Here is a 15,881-nt window from a genome sequence, read left to right as displayed (position 1 = left end):
ACCTTTATTTTTTTGACATTAGGCTTCTACTTTGTGATGACCGTTAGACCGTTAAATGTAGCAATACATAATGTTCTTAATTTTTCTGAGCATTGTTTTAAAGGTGTAATAAATCACACGAAATGTATCATTAAAAAAGTGTGGAATACGGAATTAAAAAAACCTCTGAATTAATGCTTGTATAAATGAAAAACTTCCAGTTTCATGGCGACCCTTGTGTATGTGAAAGAAAAACGGAATTTCGGATTTTTTTTTTTCTTAAACTTGACAATTACGCGTCGCCTTATAGAACAAAAATGAAAAAAGAGAACAGTTAAAGCAAAATTAAAAACAAAGACAAAAGCCAGAACAATTTGATTGTTATATTTTAGTACATTAATGGTGTCAGCACATTATTAACTGTTTTATCTTTTATTGCTTTTCATGTCATTAACTCTAATAATATTAACAATATTTAACATTTATGACATTTAAATAATTCTTGCTTTGAGTTCGTATCTTATTCAGAGTTTGATCGAGTAATTTTAAATATGTTGGAGTTAGGATATGTAGCATGACTCTTATTAGATACAAAGTAAATGTGATTACACAACGAATTCATATGTATGTAGATAGAGAGTATTATTTTAATATTTTTAAAGACTGTTTCAATGTATATCAATTGTTTTAGAATTACAGATTTTTGTTGTTGTTGCTCTTCCTGTTGCTGTCAGTAATAAAAAGAGATTTAACTTTATGTGACGCATGACTGGACGAATGAAAGTGTGAAGAATGTGAAGCCCTCGGAGACAGAGTCTGGGGTCAAGGCGATTCGCCCAGGCAGGACATTAGTTGCAGAAGGATAACAAAACCGTTATGACATTTATAGTTTAGCTACGTGCATTATTAATGCTTTCAACTGGTTGTAAAATGGTCTGGCGATATTATGCCAAAATATTATAGTTATGCCCATAAACACGTGGGGCCTATAGCATCTCTAGTTATGGGTAAGGAGCCCAGACATGCCAAGACATTGATTCACAGAAAAATTACTGCGTTTTATGCTTGTGCTTTAAACAAAATTCAACAAAATTCCAAGTGAATGCCTTACGAACATGTAAAGATTTCTAAATGTCTACGCAGAGCAGCTGTGAAATTTAATTTATGACTACTAACTCTTCGTGGAATTTTTAGCTGAGAAATGTGACCGATTTTTTTAAAGTTTCGCCTGTAGACAGAAGAACTTTAAAATATTTTGAAAAAAAAACCCACATGAAATAGAGACTTTTTTGTTATATTTTTACTCTTTTATTCCTTTCTTTTCTTTATGTATTTAAATTACTTTTTCTGCCATGTTTAGGGGCTAAATACCAGGTAAAGATTCGTCTAACATCGTAATTTTCGAAAGCATCGACATTTGAAGATTTATAATACATCTCCACTAATTTGTGTTAATTAGAAGACTAAAATATTTTCAATAGCTGTTTCAGTTTTCATACATCACAGTGAGAAATCGACCGTTAGACTGTTACCCTTGTCTTCAGAGTGTTGCTCAAGCAAACCTGTCTGAACTACTTACCCCTGTGTACCTGAGTCGGTCTCTTTGATCTGTGTTGCCCTCCTTTCTAGGTCACGCATCAGATGGAACGATTTCGGAAGACATCCTTTTCCTTCTTGGACTCCACTGTTTTGTAATGCCCTTCGAGTGTTTCTTCTTGTAATATTGGTTTATTCAATACACCTTGAAATACAGCCCTCAATCCTGTTACTTTAAGTAATATCCTGCAAAATCAAAAGTATTGTTCCGCTCACTCCACAGTTCATGTATGTCCTTAGTTTAGGAATTTTTAGCATGGTGTCGTGCTTTGTTGTCAGTTTGTTTCTAAGTTTTCCAGCGCGCATTTTTACGGGGAAATTTCTATGAAAATTTGATTATTTTTTACAATTATACTATAACATATTATACTGCTGATGTACTTAAAGATAAAAAATGCATTTGTGAAATGGGGTCTCTTATCAGTGAAAAACAAACTTTAATTCACTAAATACCTGATAACTTCACCATGCTTTTATTTTGTGTTTTGCAGACAAGGGATTCAATAGATTTAAAGACAGAAAAAACAGTCATGGGAGGCATGCAACACAAAGGAAAAAAAAAATAAAGAGGCGAAAGCACACTACTTTACAGCCAGACTGATAACTATGATTATAACTATGCAAAAAAGTTTCAAATAAATGTTCAGAAAATATTTTTCTGCAGAACTTGCATCACTATACAAGGATTCTTTCTTGTAGGTACATGTGGTTCTCTGTACACCGTACTCCACCTTCTTGACAAAGTTGTGATAAGTTAGTCTTTGTAAGAGACAGCAACACACTGTGGGTCTTTTATTAACTCAGGGTCTATGGAATCAGACGTCTACAAAGGACGGAAATATATTTGCATGTCTTTCAGACCATTTTATTAGAATGTCAGATGTTATTCATGTCTATTATCATGTAATGGTAATAGGATTAATAACAGAAACACGACAAGATGCGAACAACGGAAAATGTCTCCAAGTTTCACTTTTAAAATACAGACCTCTTTGTTATCTCGTGTTCCAGTTTTCCATGTAACCTTTACACGGAATGCAGAGGCTTGCATTTGGTAATAAGTTTGATAAAAACAAATCTGCACCTGTATATCTTAACCGGCATCTAAGTCATTAAAATTTTCATCGTATTAGTCTTTTTCTTAATCTTCATCATCAATTATCAATTTCGTCGTCTTTACTAATGTCGCTTAAAGGAGAAAAGCATTGATCAGTTGGTGGCTGCTATCTAAAACCTACATTGATAATTGTAATAATTTAGAAAGCAAATAACTAGAACTACCAGGTACCCAGCATTTCATAACTTACAATATTCCAGGAACACTTGTAGCTGGGATTTTATTGTCATGTAGACAAGTATTCGAGTCAGTAGTTGAGATGAACAACCTTATCATGGTAAAATAGGGTGAACTTCATGTTCACAGATGTAGACACATGCATCTACACACAAAGACACGAGAACTTTCTAGCCTCCGATGTCTGTGCAGCGGCCGACATCCACGTCAGGATTCTAAAAACATTCCGGTTGTTGTCTCATCAGTATGGAATGAGGGATGGCAAAAGTTCAGTCTGTCTGCATTTAAACTAAGCATTACCATAAACACTGTCCAGGTCTTTATCAACTGTCAACTTGCGGGGGCTCAACAGGGCTTCAAAAGAAAGTCAGATGAAACAAGAACACAGGACTTGACATCTTACAAGATACAAGATATTACTTCATCTGAGAAGTCATCAAGAAAGAGCTCTCCTGAAAATAGGTACCATTATGGTTTGAAGCTACAAAATAATTTTAATTAAGGCGTGCAATTCTTGCAGAACAATAAAATTCCTGTTTTTTTGTGTTTATGATGTTTAGTCGTCTGATCGTGGATTATGTTTCTGTGTTTACATGTGAGTTTTATGCTGCGTTGTATTTGTAGGTTCTTGTTGGCACTGATGAATTATATTTTGTACACACCAGTTTGCTCTCAAAATTAATGAAAGTTTAATCTGGTCCTAACTTCAACAATAATATTCAGTGGGAGTTTAAAGATAAAATTTAACGGTGTGCAGACAAAGAGTTTATTTCTGTTGTCTCTTTTTCTACGTCCTTCTAAAAAAAAAAAAAAAAAAAAACAACAAAAAAAACAAAAACAAAAACAAAAAACAAGAAACTTTTTGGGTTTTTAATATAGGCTGCAAGAAAAGACGACGGTTTGATTAGTTTTGATTCCTCGATTCAGTTTGATGTGAAAAAATTATTCATTAAGAAATATTTTTTTTATTTGCGCAAGTTTTGATTGGTCCATATTATTAACTATGAATTTTAAAAAAATGTAAAGTAAGCAGCATCAAGGGAAGTGCACGAGCTACTACATTACAAACAGCATCAATACAATTTATAGTAACATGACAAGATTCACCAAGGTGTAGGTTTTAACTAAGCATGGTTTCACGTAGGTGTCAAAAAAAAAAAAAAAAAAGAAAAAAAAAAAAACAAAAAAAAAAAACTAAAGAAAGCTAAGAAGCAAACAAAGACGAAATTCAGCATTAATTTCCAACTGGGAAAAAGAAACAAAAGAACAAGCTCTTAAAAGCTACTGAAGAGTGGTCTTTAATAATTTACTACACAACAAAAAAGAAAAATAAGGGGTTAAAATTGTACAAAAAACAACTGCAGATGATAGATAATGATAGATAAGCAGCTAGCAACTGGATAATAAGTCAGTTCTATAAATAAATTATTTAATGACTTCCTGTAGCAGAGTTTCATGATACGAAAGAGTGAAAAAAGGAACGGTTGATGATGTCCAAGTCTTTTCAAAATACATTTTGATTAAAACCTTTCTAGAAATGCTTTACACAGAGCTGGCAGCAGCGGCAATCTCAAGATCACTAGAAAAAATCAGGTTATTTACACATATCATAAGTGCTTTTTTCACTTATGTTTGTCATATTTTCTCACTTTGTTTCTGTCTGTGTGTGAGAGAGAGTGTGTGTGTGTGAGAGAGAGTGTGTGTGACTATGAGAAGGGAAGAAGATGGGACAAAATTTCTTTGTATTTGGTCGCTTAATTCTTCCTCTATATCCAAGTATGCCTGAAATTTAAAATTACCTAACTGATTGATTATTGATTAATTGGATTTTCAAGGAGGTATTTGAAGGTTTAATACATTTTCAGACTACTGGCGAAAGAAATGTTATTTTTATTTCTTAACCAGTGGAAGAAGGAAAATAAATTTCGTGATAAAAATCCCTCAATTTAGGGGGCAAATTAACGAGCGGAAAGAAAATTTCAAAATTTTCTTCAGCATATTTCAGCTGCAACTAATTTTATTCACAGAGTTAAATAACAGTTAGAAAGAAGCTAGTCGGTAGTTGTTGAAGCTCTGTGGTAGTGTGGGGATGTTCTCAGTCTATACTGACTTACCTGGCTTTACTTTACACCGTCCTGTCGTGTTTCTGCTTTCCACTCGGCCTGATCGGTCTTTGTTGGCTGTCTGAGGTGTGAGCAAACTGTGACACCGAAATTAGTCTCCCATGATAAAGTTTTGTCTCCATTCTTCCTGACATTTATATTCTTTTAGACCAGCTGGTGAATCGACCAGAAGTGATAAGTGAGGACAGATGTCGGACAGGTTGTCAGACAATCTTGACGAGAATGTTCTCACACATGTGTGGAGGAAGAAACTAGTTCCCTTAGGTGGGTTCAAAAGGGTATGAGATATATTGCAACACTTTTGTACTTCGTGATGCACAAAGAGGATGTTGTCTTTCTCACTGCAAGCAAAGATGTGGGCAAATTCTATTTCTTGCGGCTTGCAGGCGGGCTAGGGTCAACGACCGATATACGGTCGATATACATTTTTCAGCTCGGTTTGTACAACTATTTATATATACACTTGTTATCTGAATGATGTCTAGCGGCTGTAACCCAGGACAACAGGAATTTCCTGACAAACGTGTCATCGGTTTGGTTACATTGCAGTTATGTTTCCTTGCTTCTCTTGTGATTTTTGTCTTTTGATAAAATAGTTTCCGTCATGGTAAATAAAGTATTGCTGGGAAAATGTTTATGGTTAGGGTTATTGATTGGGGTTAGAGTTAGGGTTAGCCTTATGGATATATTCAGGGTTTGGCTATGAGTTTAGTCGTACTGTGTAAATTAAAGATGGAACTAAATTATGTCGCTTCAACTGGGAAAATTTATTTTGCGTTCCGGTCTTTATTTCATTGCGAAACTCCATACATGAGACCACTAGTGGTCCGCTGGACACTTAAGCGATGTGTTTGCAACAGGAAACCCAACAAGTGGTCACGTGACTTCTCTTACAGGTTTTGTTATTACTTGAATGCATCATTGTTTTAGGTCGGAAAGATTCAAAAGGGATGCAAGCCGTCTAGTGACATTGTATTCAGAGCAGATCGTCTCCCTGCCGCAGTCCGCTAACCTGGAGTGAATATATGTGACCAATTTATGAAAAAAAAATTACAGAAGGCTTGTGAAAAAACTAGTTCTTAAGTATTTTCTTTCTAGATTAATAGTTGGCATATTTTGCTCACACTAACGGGCTAATCAAAGAACTATAAAACTATTAAATCCATTGTGCCTATAAAAGTGAATATTTGATTTTAATAAAAATTATTAAGCTTACTTTAGGAGACTATCGTCTGTCTTGTGCCTTTTACAAAAAAATGGTTTGCGTTATTTTTTATATTATTTCAGTTTAGTTTTGTACCCACTGATTTCTTGTTGCCTAGGAAATAAAAGTAATGGGAAACGATTACAAAGCTTAAAGAGTATCCTGGATTTGAGATGCTGTCTAATGACATAAACTAAGGAGGACCAATAAATGATCCCGAGTACTAAGGGTCTAGTGATTTCACAAAAAGAACGTTTTTTACCAGACACCACTCGATCAAACCTGTTTAGTAAACAAGTTTAGAAAGCTATGTCACCCCAGAAGTTTTTTTTTTTTGTAACTTCCCAATTTGTGCGCGACAGAAACCCATCAACGAGGGTCAAAAGTCAACACTCGCAACTAGGGGTCGCTAGTCACTATGAGCTTCAATTGTGTGGCCTGGCCTTATATTAGCGCACAACATCAAGTTTGCTGATTACAATTGAAGTCCTGAAGCCTTGCGTTAAGGGATGACAATAACTATGTGGAGATTGTGTGTTTCTCTTCTTTTTCTTGAATTACAAACCGTAGAAGGTAAGTCATTAACAGCATGTATGTGAAGGATTCATGTATGATAGTCATATTACAGCCACAAGAAGACAGAAAAAATATGTCAGTAAAAATTAATGACTATTAAAATGCAATCAGGCTGACAGTAAAAACATTAACACTCTCTCTCTGTCTCTCTGTCTCTCTGTCTCTCTCTTTCTCTCACTCACATCAACAAACACATATGAAAGTATGCTCATGGTTACGTCCTCGTGACGGCATACACATTTACTGCTTGATGTTTGTTGAGGATTTGTTGTTGTTGAAGACTGTAGGAACAATAGGTGTGCAGATTACACCATGCACAGACAGCTTCGTGGAGGTACCTGCCGATGGGAGCCTTACCTTAAACTGTACACCACAGACTCAATCTATGGAATGGAGACTTTCTTTGGGGGGCTCTTCGTATCTGTCAGCGAAGTTTGAAAATGGTCAGTATGTACAAGAAAACCTCCCTTTTAATGTAAGCAGCGACCCGGGGAAAATATCTCTGACAGTCAACACCAGCAACATCAGGAACATCACCTTGGTCAACGGTACTGTAGTGTGCCAAGATCTCACTCAGTCACCACCGAGTTCTTCAAACTGTGGACTTAACTATGTTTGTAAGTAGATGGCCTTCTTCTTCGGGCATGTTTTCTTTTATATGTTTCCTGTGGACTGACGGACAAAACAACGAGTAAAACACTTACACACTGTCGTGTATGCATGTGTTCATATACTTCGATGTAGTTTTGTTCTAAGTACTCGGTACAATTTTGTGCAAAACACTATTTCTCTAAGTTTGGGTGTATATCTATTACCCCTGCGCATTTTTTGTTATCAAGAAACACGTCTACACGCATCACCATGCTCTGTAAAGTACACAGAGGTTTAACAGGGAATAGAATAAAAATTTCGCACTCAAGAAGATTTTTAAGTAAGCAAATAAATGGGTTATTTCTGAACTGCTTCTCTTGAATGTACCTTTTTCTTAACGATTGGATTTTAATCACGACTAAAAGATTAGATGTAACCCTGTGAAATAAAGGCATTAGTAACTACAAGGACTGACTAACATACACATCCAGGTACACATTGGCGAGCTAATTACTAGCTGTCACCCACTAACACTACACTTTAGACCATACACACCTTAAAATAAACACTGAAACTACTCATTGCCAGATACAATTTACAAATTATACATTGCTGTTTGTACAGTTTACTGTCATGGGTTTTAAGCAGTGAACTCCAGGAACAGAAATAATAATTTGAGTTTAATACGTCTAAAAGAAATTCAATGTATATGGTTATCATTAGATAAGCAGTAATGGAAGATATGAAGTGAAGAAATTGTGCAAATGTCTAGTGTGCAAGACTTACACACAAAAAGACCTTTATAAATGTGCAGACATGCAGACGGACAGACAGGAAGAGATAGGGATGTCAAGCACAGAGAAAAAGTGAATGAGAGAGTGAGAGTCAGAGAGAATTCCAATGTAAAATTAGCAGAATGTTGAAAAACAAATCTGCTGAAATATTCTTATTGACCTCACACTTTCGTGTGTCTATGCTGGAGCAACATTAGGTCATGGATGAACACAATGATGTGTGTTGTTTTAGATAGACCAAAGCCAACCGACGTCTCGTGCACAGCTAGGGCCGATATGGACGCTGATAGGTTGTCTTGTACCATCACCAACATCTACTCTTCTCGTGGAGTTTACACGTGTCAAGCTCTCCGGCGAAATGAAGAAACACACGTATGAAAAAAATTATTCCTCACTTGTTCCTTTCTAGACAGCGCAAAACTATTTCATTTAACAAACTAACTTTTCTTATATTAATTTTGAATTTATCTTGTATATCAACAGATATTATCTTGTAAAATGTAAATCACTGTCTGTCAACTTAAAGAGTTTTGACTATCTTGTTTGATCTTAAAAATCTTTAGTTTTTTGGTTATTCTGTGATTTGGTAAAGCTAGATACTGCTTAAGGTGATGTTATTTTCAATGTCTTGGTACCTCTGCCTTTGTGAATATAACCCCAGCTGCAACAAAAACGACAACAATATTTACAACAACTTGGTTTGTTTTAGTCTTTCTCTTGATAGGCTTTAAGAAACAATATTTAGAAAACGATTGATTGTTTCAAACTCAAAATGTACTGTAATCTCCCCTGTGTGACTTTGATAGAGGAGTAGAAGACAAGATCAGTGTAGGTATAGAAATCCCTAGTGAGATCAGGAGCAATATGTATTACAGTCGTGATTTCTCCTATTTTTTTAGTAGTTTATTCCGTGGTCCCTGTCAGAATTTGTTTAAAGGCAGCTCTCCTTTCCCTGAATTTCTTTGTTTCAGTCTGAGGTAGAACGGTTAAACACGGTCAACATGGCGAGTTTGAATGATGAGGGAGGACTAAAAGTGTCCGGTGAATGTAATATCAGAACGGAACTCCCTGAAAATGCAGGCAACTACTCTTACTCGGTTAAAATCTTGCCAGGGGGGCTAGAGGTACTGGCAAATCTTCTTGGTGGTGAAAAATGGATAGAACATTGTAAGTACTTTCTTCTTTCTTGGACAAGATTGACTTGCACACGATATATAACGGTTATCTTTTCTGTTTCGTTTATTCGCTAGACACAATTATGACATTTAAAAAAAAATTGGTTTCTTGGATATTAAAATATCAGCAAAATACACTGCTATGTTAATTTTAGAAAGTTAGAAATCGACTTTAAATACGTTTTAATCGAGGTACCCTAGTGCGATCCGTACCGATTTCAGACGAAATTCAAACGATCTTTTGAAACTGTTTCCCTGCCATAACCCCATCGTGTTATACCTTGCCAGAAAGCCCGGAGTCTGTATATTCAACTTCTTTAAGGAACGATTCAAATATTAACCAATCAAGAGATTTGTCTGTAAAAGTTTCGGAGTAAACAAACCTCTTTGATACAGTTTACTGTCGTGGGTTTTGAGCTGTGAACTTCAAGAACAAATATAATAACTTGAGTTTAATACGTTTAAAAGTAAGTCAATGTATATGGTTATCATCAGATAAGCAGTAATGGAAGATATGAAGTGAAGAAATTAAGCAAATGTCTAGTGTGCAAGCCTTACACAAAAAGACCTTTGTAAATGTGCAGAAATGCAGACAGACAGACAGGAAGAGATAGAGATGTCAAGCACAGAGAAAAAGTGAATGAGAGAGAGCGAGAGTCAGAGAGAATTCCGATGTAAAATTAGCAGAATGTTGAAAAAATAATATTTTCAAATATTCTTATTAACCTAACACTTTCTTGTGTCTATGCTGGAGCAACATTAGCTTAGGGATGAACACAATGATGTGTGTTGTTTTAGATAGACCAAAGGAAAGCGACATCTCGTGCACAGCTTGGGACGAATGTAAGACCAATGTTAAGTTGTACTGTACCATCAAAATCTACTCTTCTCGTGGAGTTTACACGTGTCAAGCTTTCCGGGAAAAACTAGGACAAAACGTATGAAAAAAAATTATTCCTCACCTGCTTCTTTCTAGACAGTGCAAAACTATTTCACTTAACAAATATTTTTTTTTAAATATTAATTTTGAATTTATCTTGTATATCAACAGATATTATCTTGTAAAATGTAAATCACTGTCTGTCAACTTAAAGAGTTTTAACTATCTTGTTTGATCTTAAAAATCTCTAGTTTTTTGGCTATTCTGTGATTTGGTAAAGCTAGATACTGCTTAAGGTGATGTTATTTTCAATATTTCTTGGTACCTCTGCCTTTGTGAATATAACCCCAGCTGCAACAAAAACGACAACAATATTTACAACAACTTGTTCAGTTTTACTCTTTCTTCTTGATAGGCTTTAAGAAACAATATTTAGACAACGATTGCAGTGTTTCAAACTCGAAATATACTGTAACCTACCCTGTGTAACTCTGAGGGTTCCCAGTCACTTCATCCCCGACACTTCATCCCCGACACTTCATCCCCTAGACTTTTAATCCCCAGACACTTCATCCCCAGACACTTAATCCCTAAACTAAATCCTTAACTATAAAAATTATGAAGTCAGCGAAAAATTTAATTGAAATTCAAATTCAAATCATGCTATTAACTTCAACGTCATTTGAACATCTACAACATTAGTTAAAGTTCATATAAGTTAGTAAATTTAATGTTCTTCAACAATATGATATGAAAATTGTTCTTGAGTGTCGGGGATGAAGTGTCGGGGATGAAATGTCTGGGGATGAAATGTCTGGGGATTAAAAGTCTAGGGGATGAAGTGTCTGGGGATTAAGTGACTGGACACCAACTCTGAGAGATGAGTAGAAGACAAGAGCATGTGTAGGTATAGAAATCCCTTGTGAGATCAGGAGCAATATGTATAAGGGTCGTGATTTCTCCTAATTTTTGTAATAGTTTATTCCGCAGTCCCTGTCAGAATTTGTTTAATAAAGGCAGCTCTCCTTTCCCTGGATTTCCTTGTTTCAGTCTCAGGAAGAGTTAAATACGGTCAACATGACGACTACGAATGATGAGGGAGGACGAACAATGACCGGTAAATGTATCATCACAACGGAACTCCCTGAAAAGGCAGGCAACTACTCTTACTCGGTTAAAATCTCGCCAGGGGGGTCAAAGAAAGAGGCAAAGCTTCCTGATGGTGGAAAATGGATAGAACATGGTAAGTACCTTCTCCTTGCTTGGACAAGATTGACTTGCACACGATATATAACGGTTACCTTTTCTCTTTCGTTTATTCGCTAGACACAATTGTGACTTCCTCTCTTTGTAATAATTATTATGAAACGCTGACCTCTTGATGATGACCCTCTTAAAACGCGTGACTAACTTTTCAAAACCTTCTCTATATTTGTAACAAAAGTTTACTTCCAACTCTTGCAGTATTTTTAAAAAAGTAAATTAAAGGATTTTTGTTTATATATATATGCTAAGTCCATAGATAATATAAGTATATATGTAATAATCGTGATTGTTTTATCGCTAAGTTTGTCGATTGTTCTCATTTCGTATCCAACTTTCGTATCAAATGTTTGTCATTTATACAATTAATTTTCACAAAGTATTTAAAATAACACGAATGATGCAGTTGGTACAGGCACAGCTGTTGCCAGTCAAGCTGCCATCTACAATGTGCTCACTGTTTGGCTTGTTGCTGCTTTCGTGTTGTTGTAGTCACGGAAAAAATAATAATGTAAGAAATCTCTTTCTCATTTCTCTCTCTAATATAAATATAACAAGAAGTATGTGTGTGCCTTTATGTTTGGATAACCTTCGAAGTGTGCGTGTGTGTATTGTATTAGTATTGTTTGTACTGTAAGAGAGGAGGATATAGAAACTTCATCTCCCTCTCACACTCATTCAAATTTAAAAAAAAAAACACTCGAACGAATATATACATTGTATGGGAGAGTATGGCTTTTGAAATTTGACTTTAACACTCAATGTTCATCGACTATTAAATTTTTTTTGTTGTTGTCTCAGCTTTCCTAGCACACCGCCAAACAAGTGTCCTGTACTGGAATCAAACCTCGATGAAAGGAATGAAATCGCTGAAAATATTTTTTTAGTTTTTTTTATACTAATACATGGGCAAATATTTCTTTTATGGGACGACGTCTGTTTAATGTTTACGGCACGATTTCATTCCCTTTTGCATATCTTTACCAATTCCTGCACACTTGAAGAAAAATCTGTTTAATAGGTTAATCATTAATTAATGTTTCTTGTGCAACATGTCATACCTAGAATTATAAAATGTACAGTTACTAGCGACAAACATTGTACTTTTTTCTTATTTTTTTGTAAAGTAACAGATAAAAAACACGAATGAACTGTGTGCATAGACACTATAAATCATGTGGATTTTTTAGTTCTGTAGCAATGCAATGAAGTGTGTTTGTCCTTGTTCAAATCTCGTCTTAGGCTCGCTGTTCTTTCCTTACATGTGAGACTTGTTTACAGGGATTGGTTCACTTCGTTATACAGTCTAGATGTTGGCTATTCCCACTCCTCTCATCCATATTTTCTCTCTATCTTGCTGTACGTCTTTTTATCTCTGAAACACACACACACACACACACGCATGCAGACACGCACGTTAGCAATGCGATACAAACGGTTGAGTCTGTAACCTTTGAACTTTCTCTTTTATAATATAAAGGTAAAGTAGCCTTTGACTTTCTGTAAAGTCCTACTTGACTGTAAGATACTTGCTTAACCGTGTTCATAGTACAAGATATCACTATTGCATGTTTTGAAATTGTAATTAAAACACATCAGTGGAAATAAAAATCTGAAGCTGCTGCAAGGAGAAATTTACGGAGTTGGTAGAATGACTCCAGTCTGTAATTTAGCATCTTTCGTGAGTGAGCACGCTTGAGCGCGCGCTTGTGAGTGTGTGAGGATGGATATGCGAGCGCGCGTGCGTGCGTTTGTGTGTGTAAGGAGGGATGTGCGAGCGCGTGCGTGCTTGCCGTGCAGACCACAAGCCATTCAGTCACGAGCTTTTCATGGCAGAAACAGAGGACACTTCATACTCAGTATCGCAGTCTCCTTGGTTTATGAAAGGTTGTCAATCCGGAACATTGTGTTTCCTTTTCGAGACAACTTTCCTGAACATGCTTCTACTCAAGAGGCCTACACTTAGCCCTCGCGACATTGAGTCCGTCCAGTAATTCACACTTCCCGGCGTTTTCTCCAAAGTTTGAATTCCTAGGAAACGAGCTCTAGAGACCTCGGCCGCAGATTTATCCTGTGCACATCAGATGTTCAGCCTCCTCGCGGGTTGATATTAGGATGAACAACGCCCACAAAATAAAACCCAATATTTTGAACTAAAACAGCGGGGATAAGGCAGAGAGAGAGAGAAGTCTAAGCAAACTGAAAAAAAAAAAACAGAAATAAACAAGCAGAAACAAAAACCCCAAAAAACATAATTTTAGGTAGGTCTTTTGGATTTCTTAACTCTTTTTTTCTAGTACTTTTAAAAACTGAGATATAAAATAATGTCCAGCGGCTGTCTTCTAAAAGATCAAACCGAATATTTAAACAACGCTCAAAAGCATCTGTCAGTTCTGATCCAATCAAAAGTCTTCTAGCTTTGTTTAATGTCATGGCTGCACTCATTAAGTTCTTCATCTTACTGGATGCAGATGATAGGAGGTAAGTCAGAAACACACTGTCATACCTCGTTATGCATAACTGACACCAAGCAGGCAAAACTATTTTGTAATAAAGGTGAACTGAAACTAAAAGTCACTCTTTGGAATTTTCTTTCAGTCTTCATATATTTGTCTATTTACCCTTCCATCATCTTAAATGAAAATATTTTATCGTGACAGAAAAATAGAATAAAGAAAAGTGCAGTCGACTGTTTGTTTACCAAAGAATGTCTCAGTATTGGACAGGAGTCTCAACAACGTATGCAATGCTTAACACGTTTTATTTTACAATTAATTTCTTTACAATACTATTGTTTGTCCTGTGAGTTTGTGGTCATTTCCGTGTAAAGGACGACTGGTCTTGTAGACATTTTTTTTTACAAATGGTTACACGAAACAGTTTCTTGTGTCTGACGTTTGGACTTTTCGCTCAGGGAAAAAATAATAAAAAATTAAAATGTAGTTTAAAAACTATTTACAGACTTACCTTGGAAGTAATAATAGATATAAAAGAAAGTAGAAAAACCACTGAATTTTGACTTCTTGGACGTATATATCAGCACACACACACACACATGCATTTCTACTAAGAAAATCCAAGAGCATGCGCATTGTTATGGTAAATTCTATTTTGTCATGATCAAGAAAAATGTGTTATGCTCTTGCAGACCTTTAATGTCAAATGCTCGAAGACACAGTGTTAAAAAATTTTGCGTAAGATATAAGTCTATCACTAACACTTTGTTTAGTACTACACAACCATCGAAACAAGCATATCGCTCATGTATAAATCAAAGTTTAAACTCATATACACCATATTATTCCACACAATAGCGAGTATAAGCATATCACAATCACAAACATATACACGCAAAAAATTACATAGATCATTATCATAAGGCGTTTGCATATATTTTTACTAATTATAACAATTAAGTATAATGCAGATTATTAAAAACATAATCAACCATTATTTAAATTTAAAAGTCACCAAAAAAATTAACACAAATGAAAAGACAAGATGATCAACGGGACAAGATGGCAAAAGATCCGAGGAATGAATTTATAAACAACGCAGAGATAGACTTAATATTTTTAGAAGGAGACGAAGGAGAGAAAAGATGTAAACAAATGTCGATATCAATAACTGAATGTATGAAAGTGTTACTGAAGCTCGAGTCATTCGTTCAAAGTTCGGCAGCAACGGAAGCGCAGGATGGAGAGATCACGAAAGGCCAGCATGGTGGAGAAACACTTGAGGCTGTTATCACCTCTTCTGAATGCAGAGGCTTGTAAGGTAGCGGGGTCATGTCACGTGACAGCAGCCAGGTCAGGCCCACGAGCTACTTGATGTGGGAGCATGCGCGAGACAGTTTGGGTTGGGTGAGTCGATTTGTAAAAGCAGCTTTTCACGTGTCTTTTCTTTCTTTCCCACATGGACAAAAATATACCGAGAATTTCAGCAAAAAGTGAAAAAAATTCCCAGTTGTTTGCTTTGTGTGTGTGTGTAGCATCCAATCTATTTGCAGGTTAGACTACCATGGTGCTCAGTTATGAGACACAAGACAACATATTATTGAATAGTTTCTATCATCAGGCTTCAAAGTTAGCGGTTGCCCTCTTTATCCGCAAGCATCTCGGGACTATCTCCCTTTAATAAAATGTACAACACTAAATAATTACTTTCCAGTGAATAATTTAGCTAAACTAAGATCCATAGAAATGTAGACTCTGTAACACTAAGGATTAATGGGAATGAATTTATTATATATTTAATTGTAAAAGGTTTGATGACCTGCGTAAAAAATAATTTATCACCTGACAGTACTTACATTTCTAATGCTGATCAATTCCATTCATTATTAGATTTAGTAAATAAATAAGCTCGATTTCTAAAGTTATTACTGAGGACGGTGACCTAGACGA

The 15,881-nt window shown here is 35.7% G+C and overlaps 1 protein-coding gene across 1 annotated transcript; it reads left to right on the top strand.

Moving 5' to 3' along the window:
- The first annotated feature begins 6,569 nt into the window (after positions 1–6,569).
- LOC112568360 lies at positions 6,570–13,105 on the top strand. The gene is made up of 8 exons (XM_025245636.1): positions 6,570–6,769; positions 7,069–7,389; positions 8,390–8,529; positions 9,129–9,324; positions 10,131–10,270; positions 11,263–11,455; positions 11,882–11,986; positions 12,277–13,105. The coding sequence occupies exons 1-7, from the start codon at positions 6,706–6,708 to the stop codon at positions 11,965–11,967; spliced, it is 1,140 nt and encodes a 379-aa protein (XP_025101421.1). The 5' UTR covers positions 6,570–6,705; the 3' UTR covers positions 11,968–11,986; positions 12,277–13,105.
- Positions 13,106–15,881: the final 2,776 nt, after the last annotated feature.

This window comes from Pomacea canaliculata, linkage group LG7 (genome assembly GCF_003073045.1).
Source record: "Pomacea canaliculata isolate SZHN2017 linkage group LG7, ASM307304v1, whole genome shotgun sequence".
NCBI classification, from domain to species: Eukaryota; Metazoa; Mollusca; class Gastropoda; order Architaenioglossa; family Ampullariidae; genus Pomacea; species Pomacea canaliculata.
The sequence above is the reverse complement of the archived record's forward strand: the minus strand, read 5'-3'. Positions and strand labels throughout refer to the sequence as shown.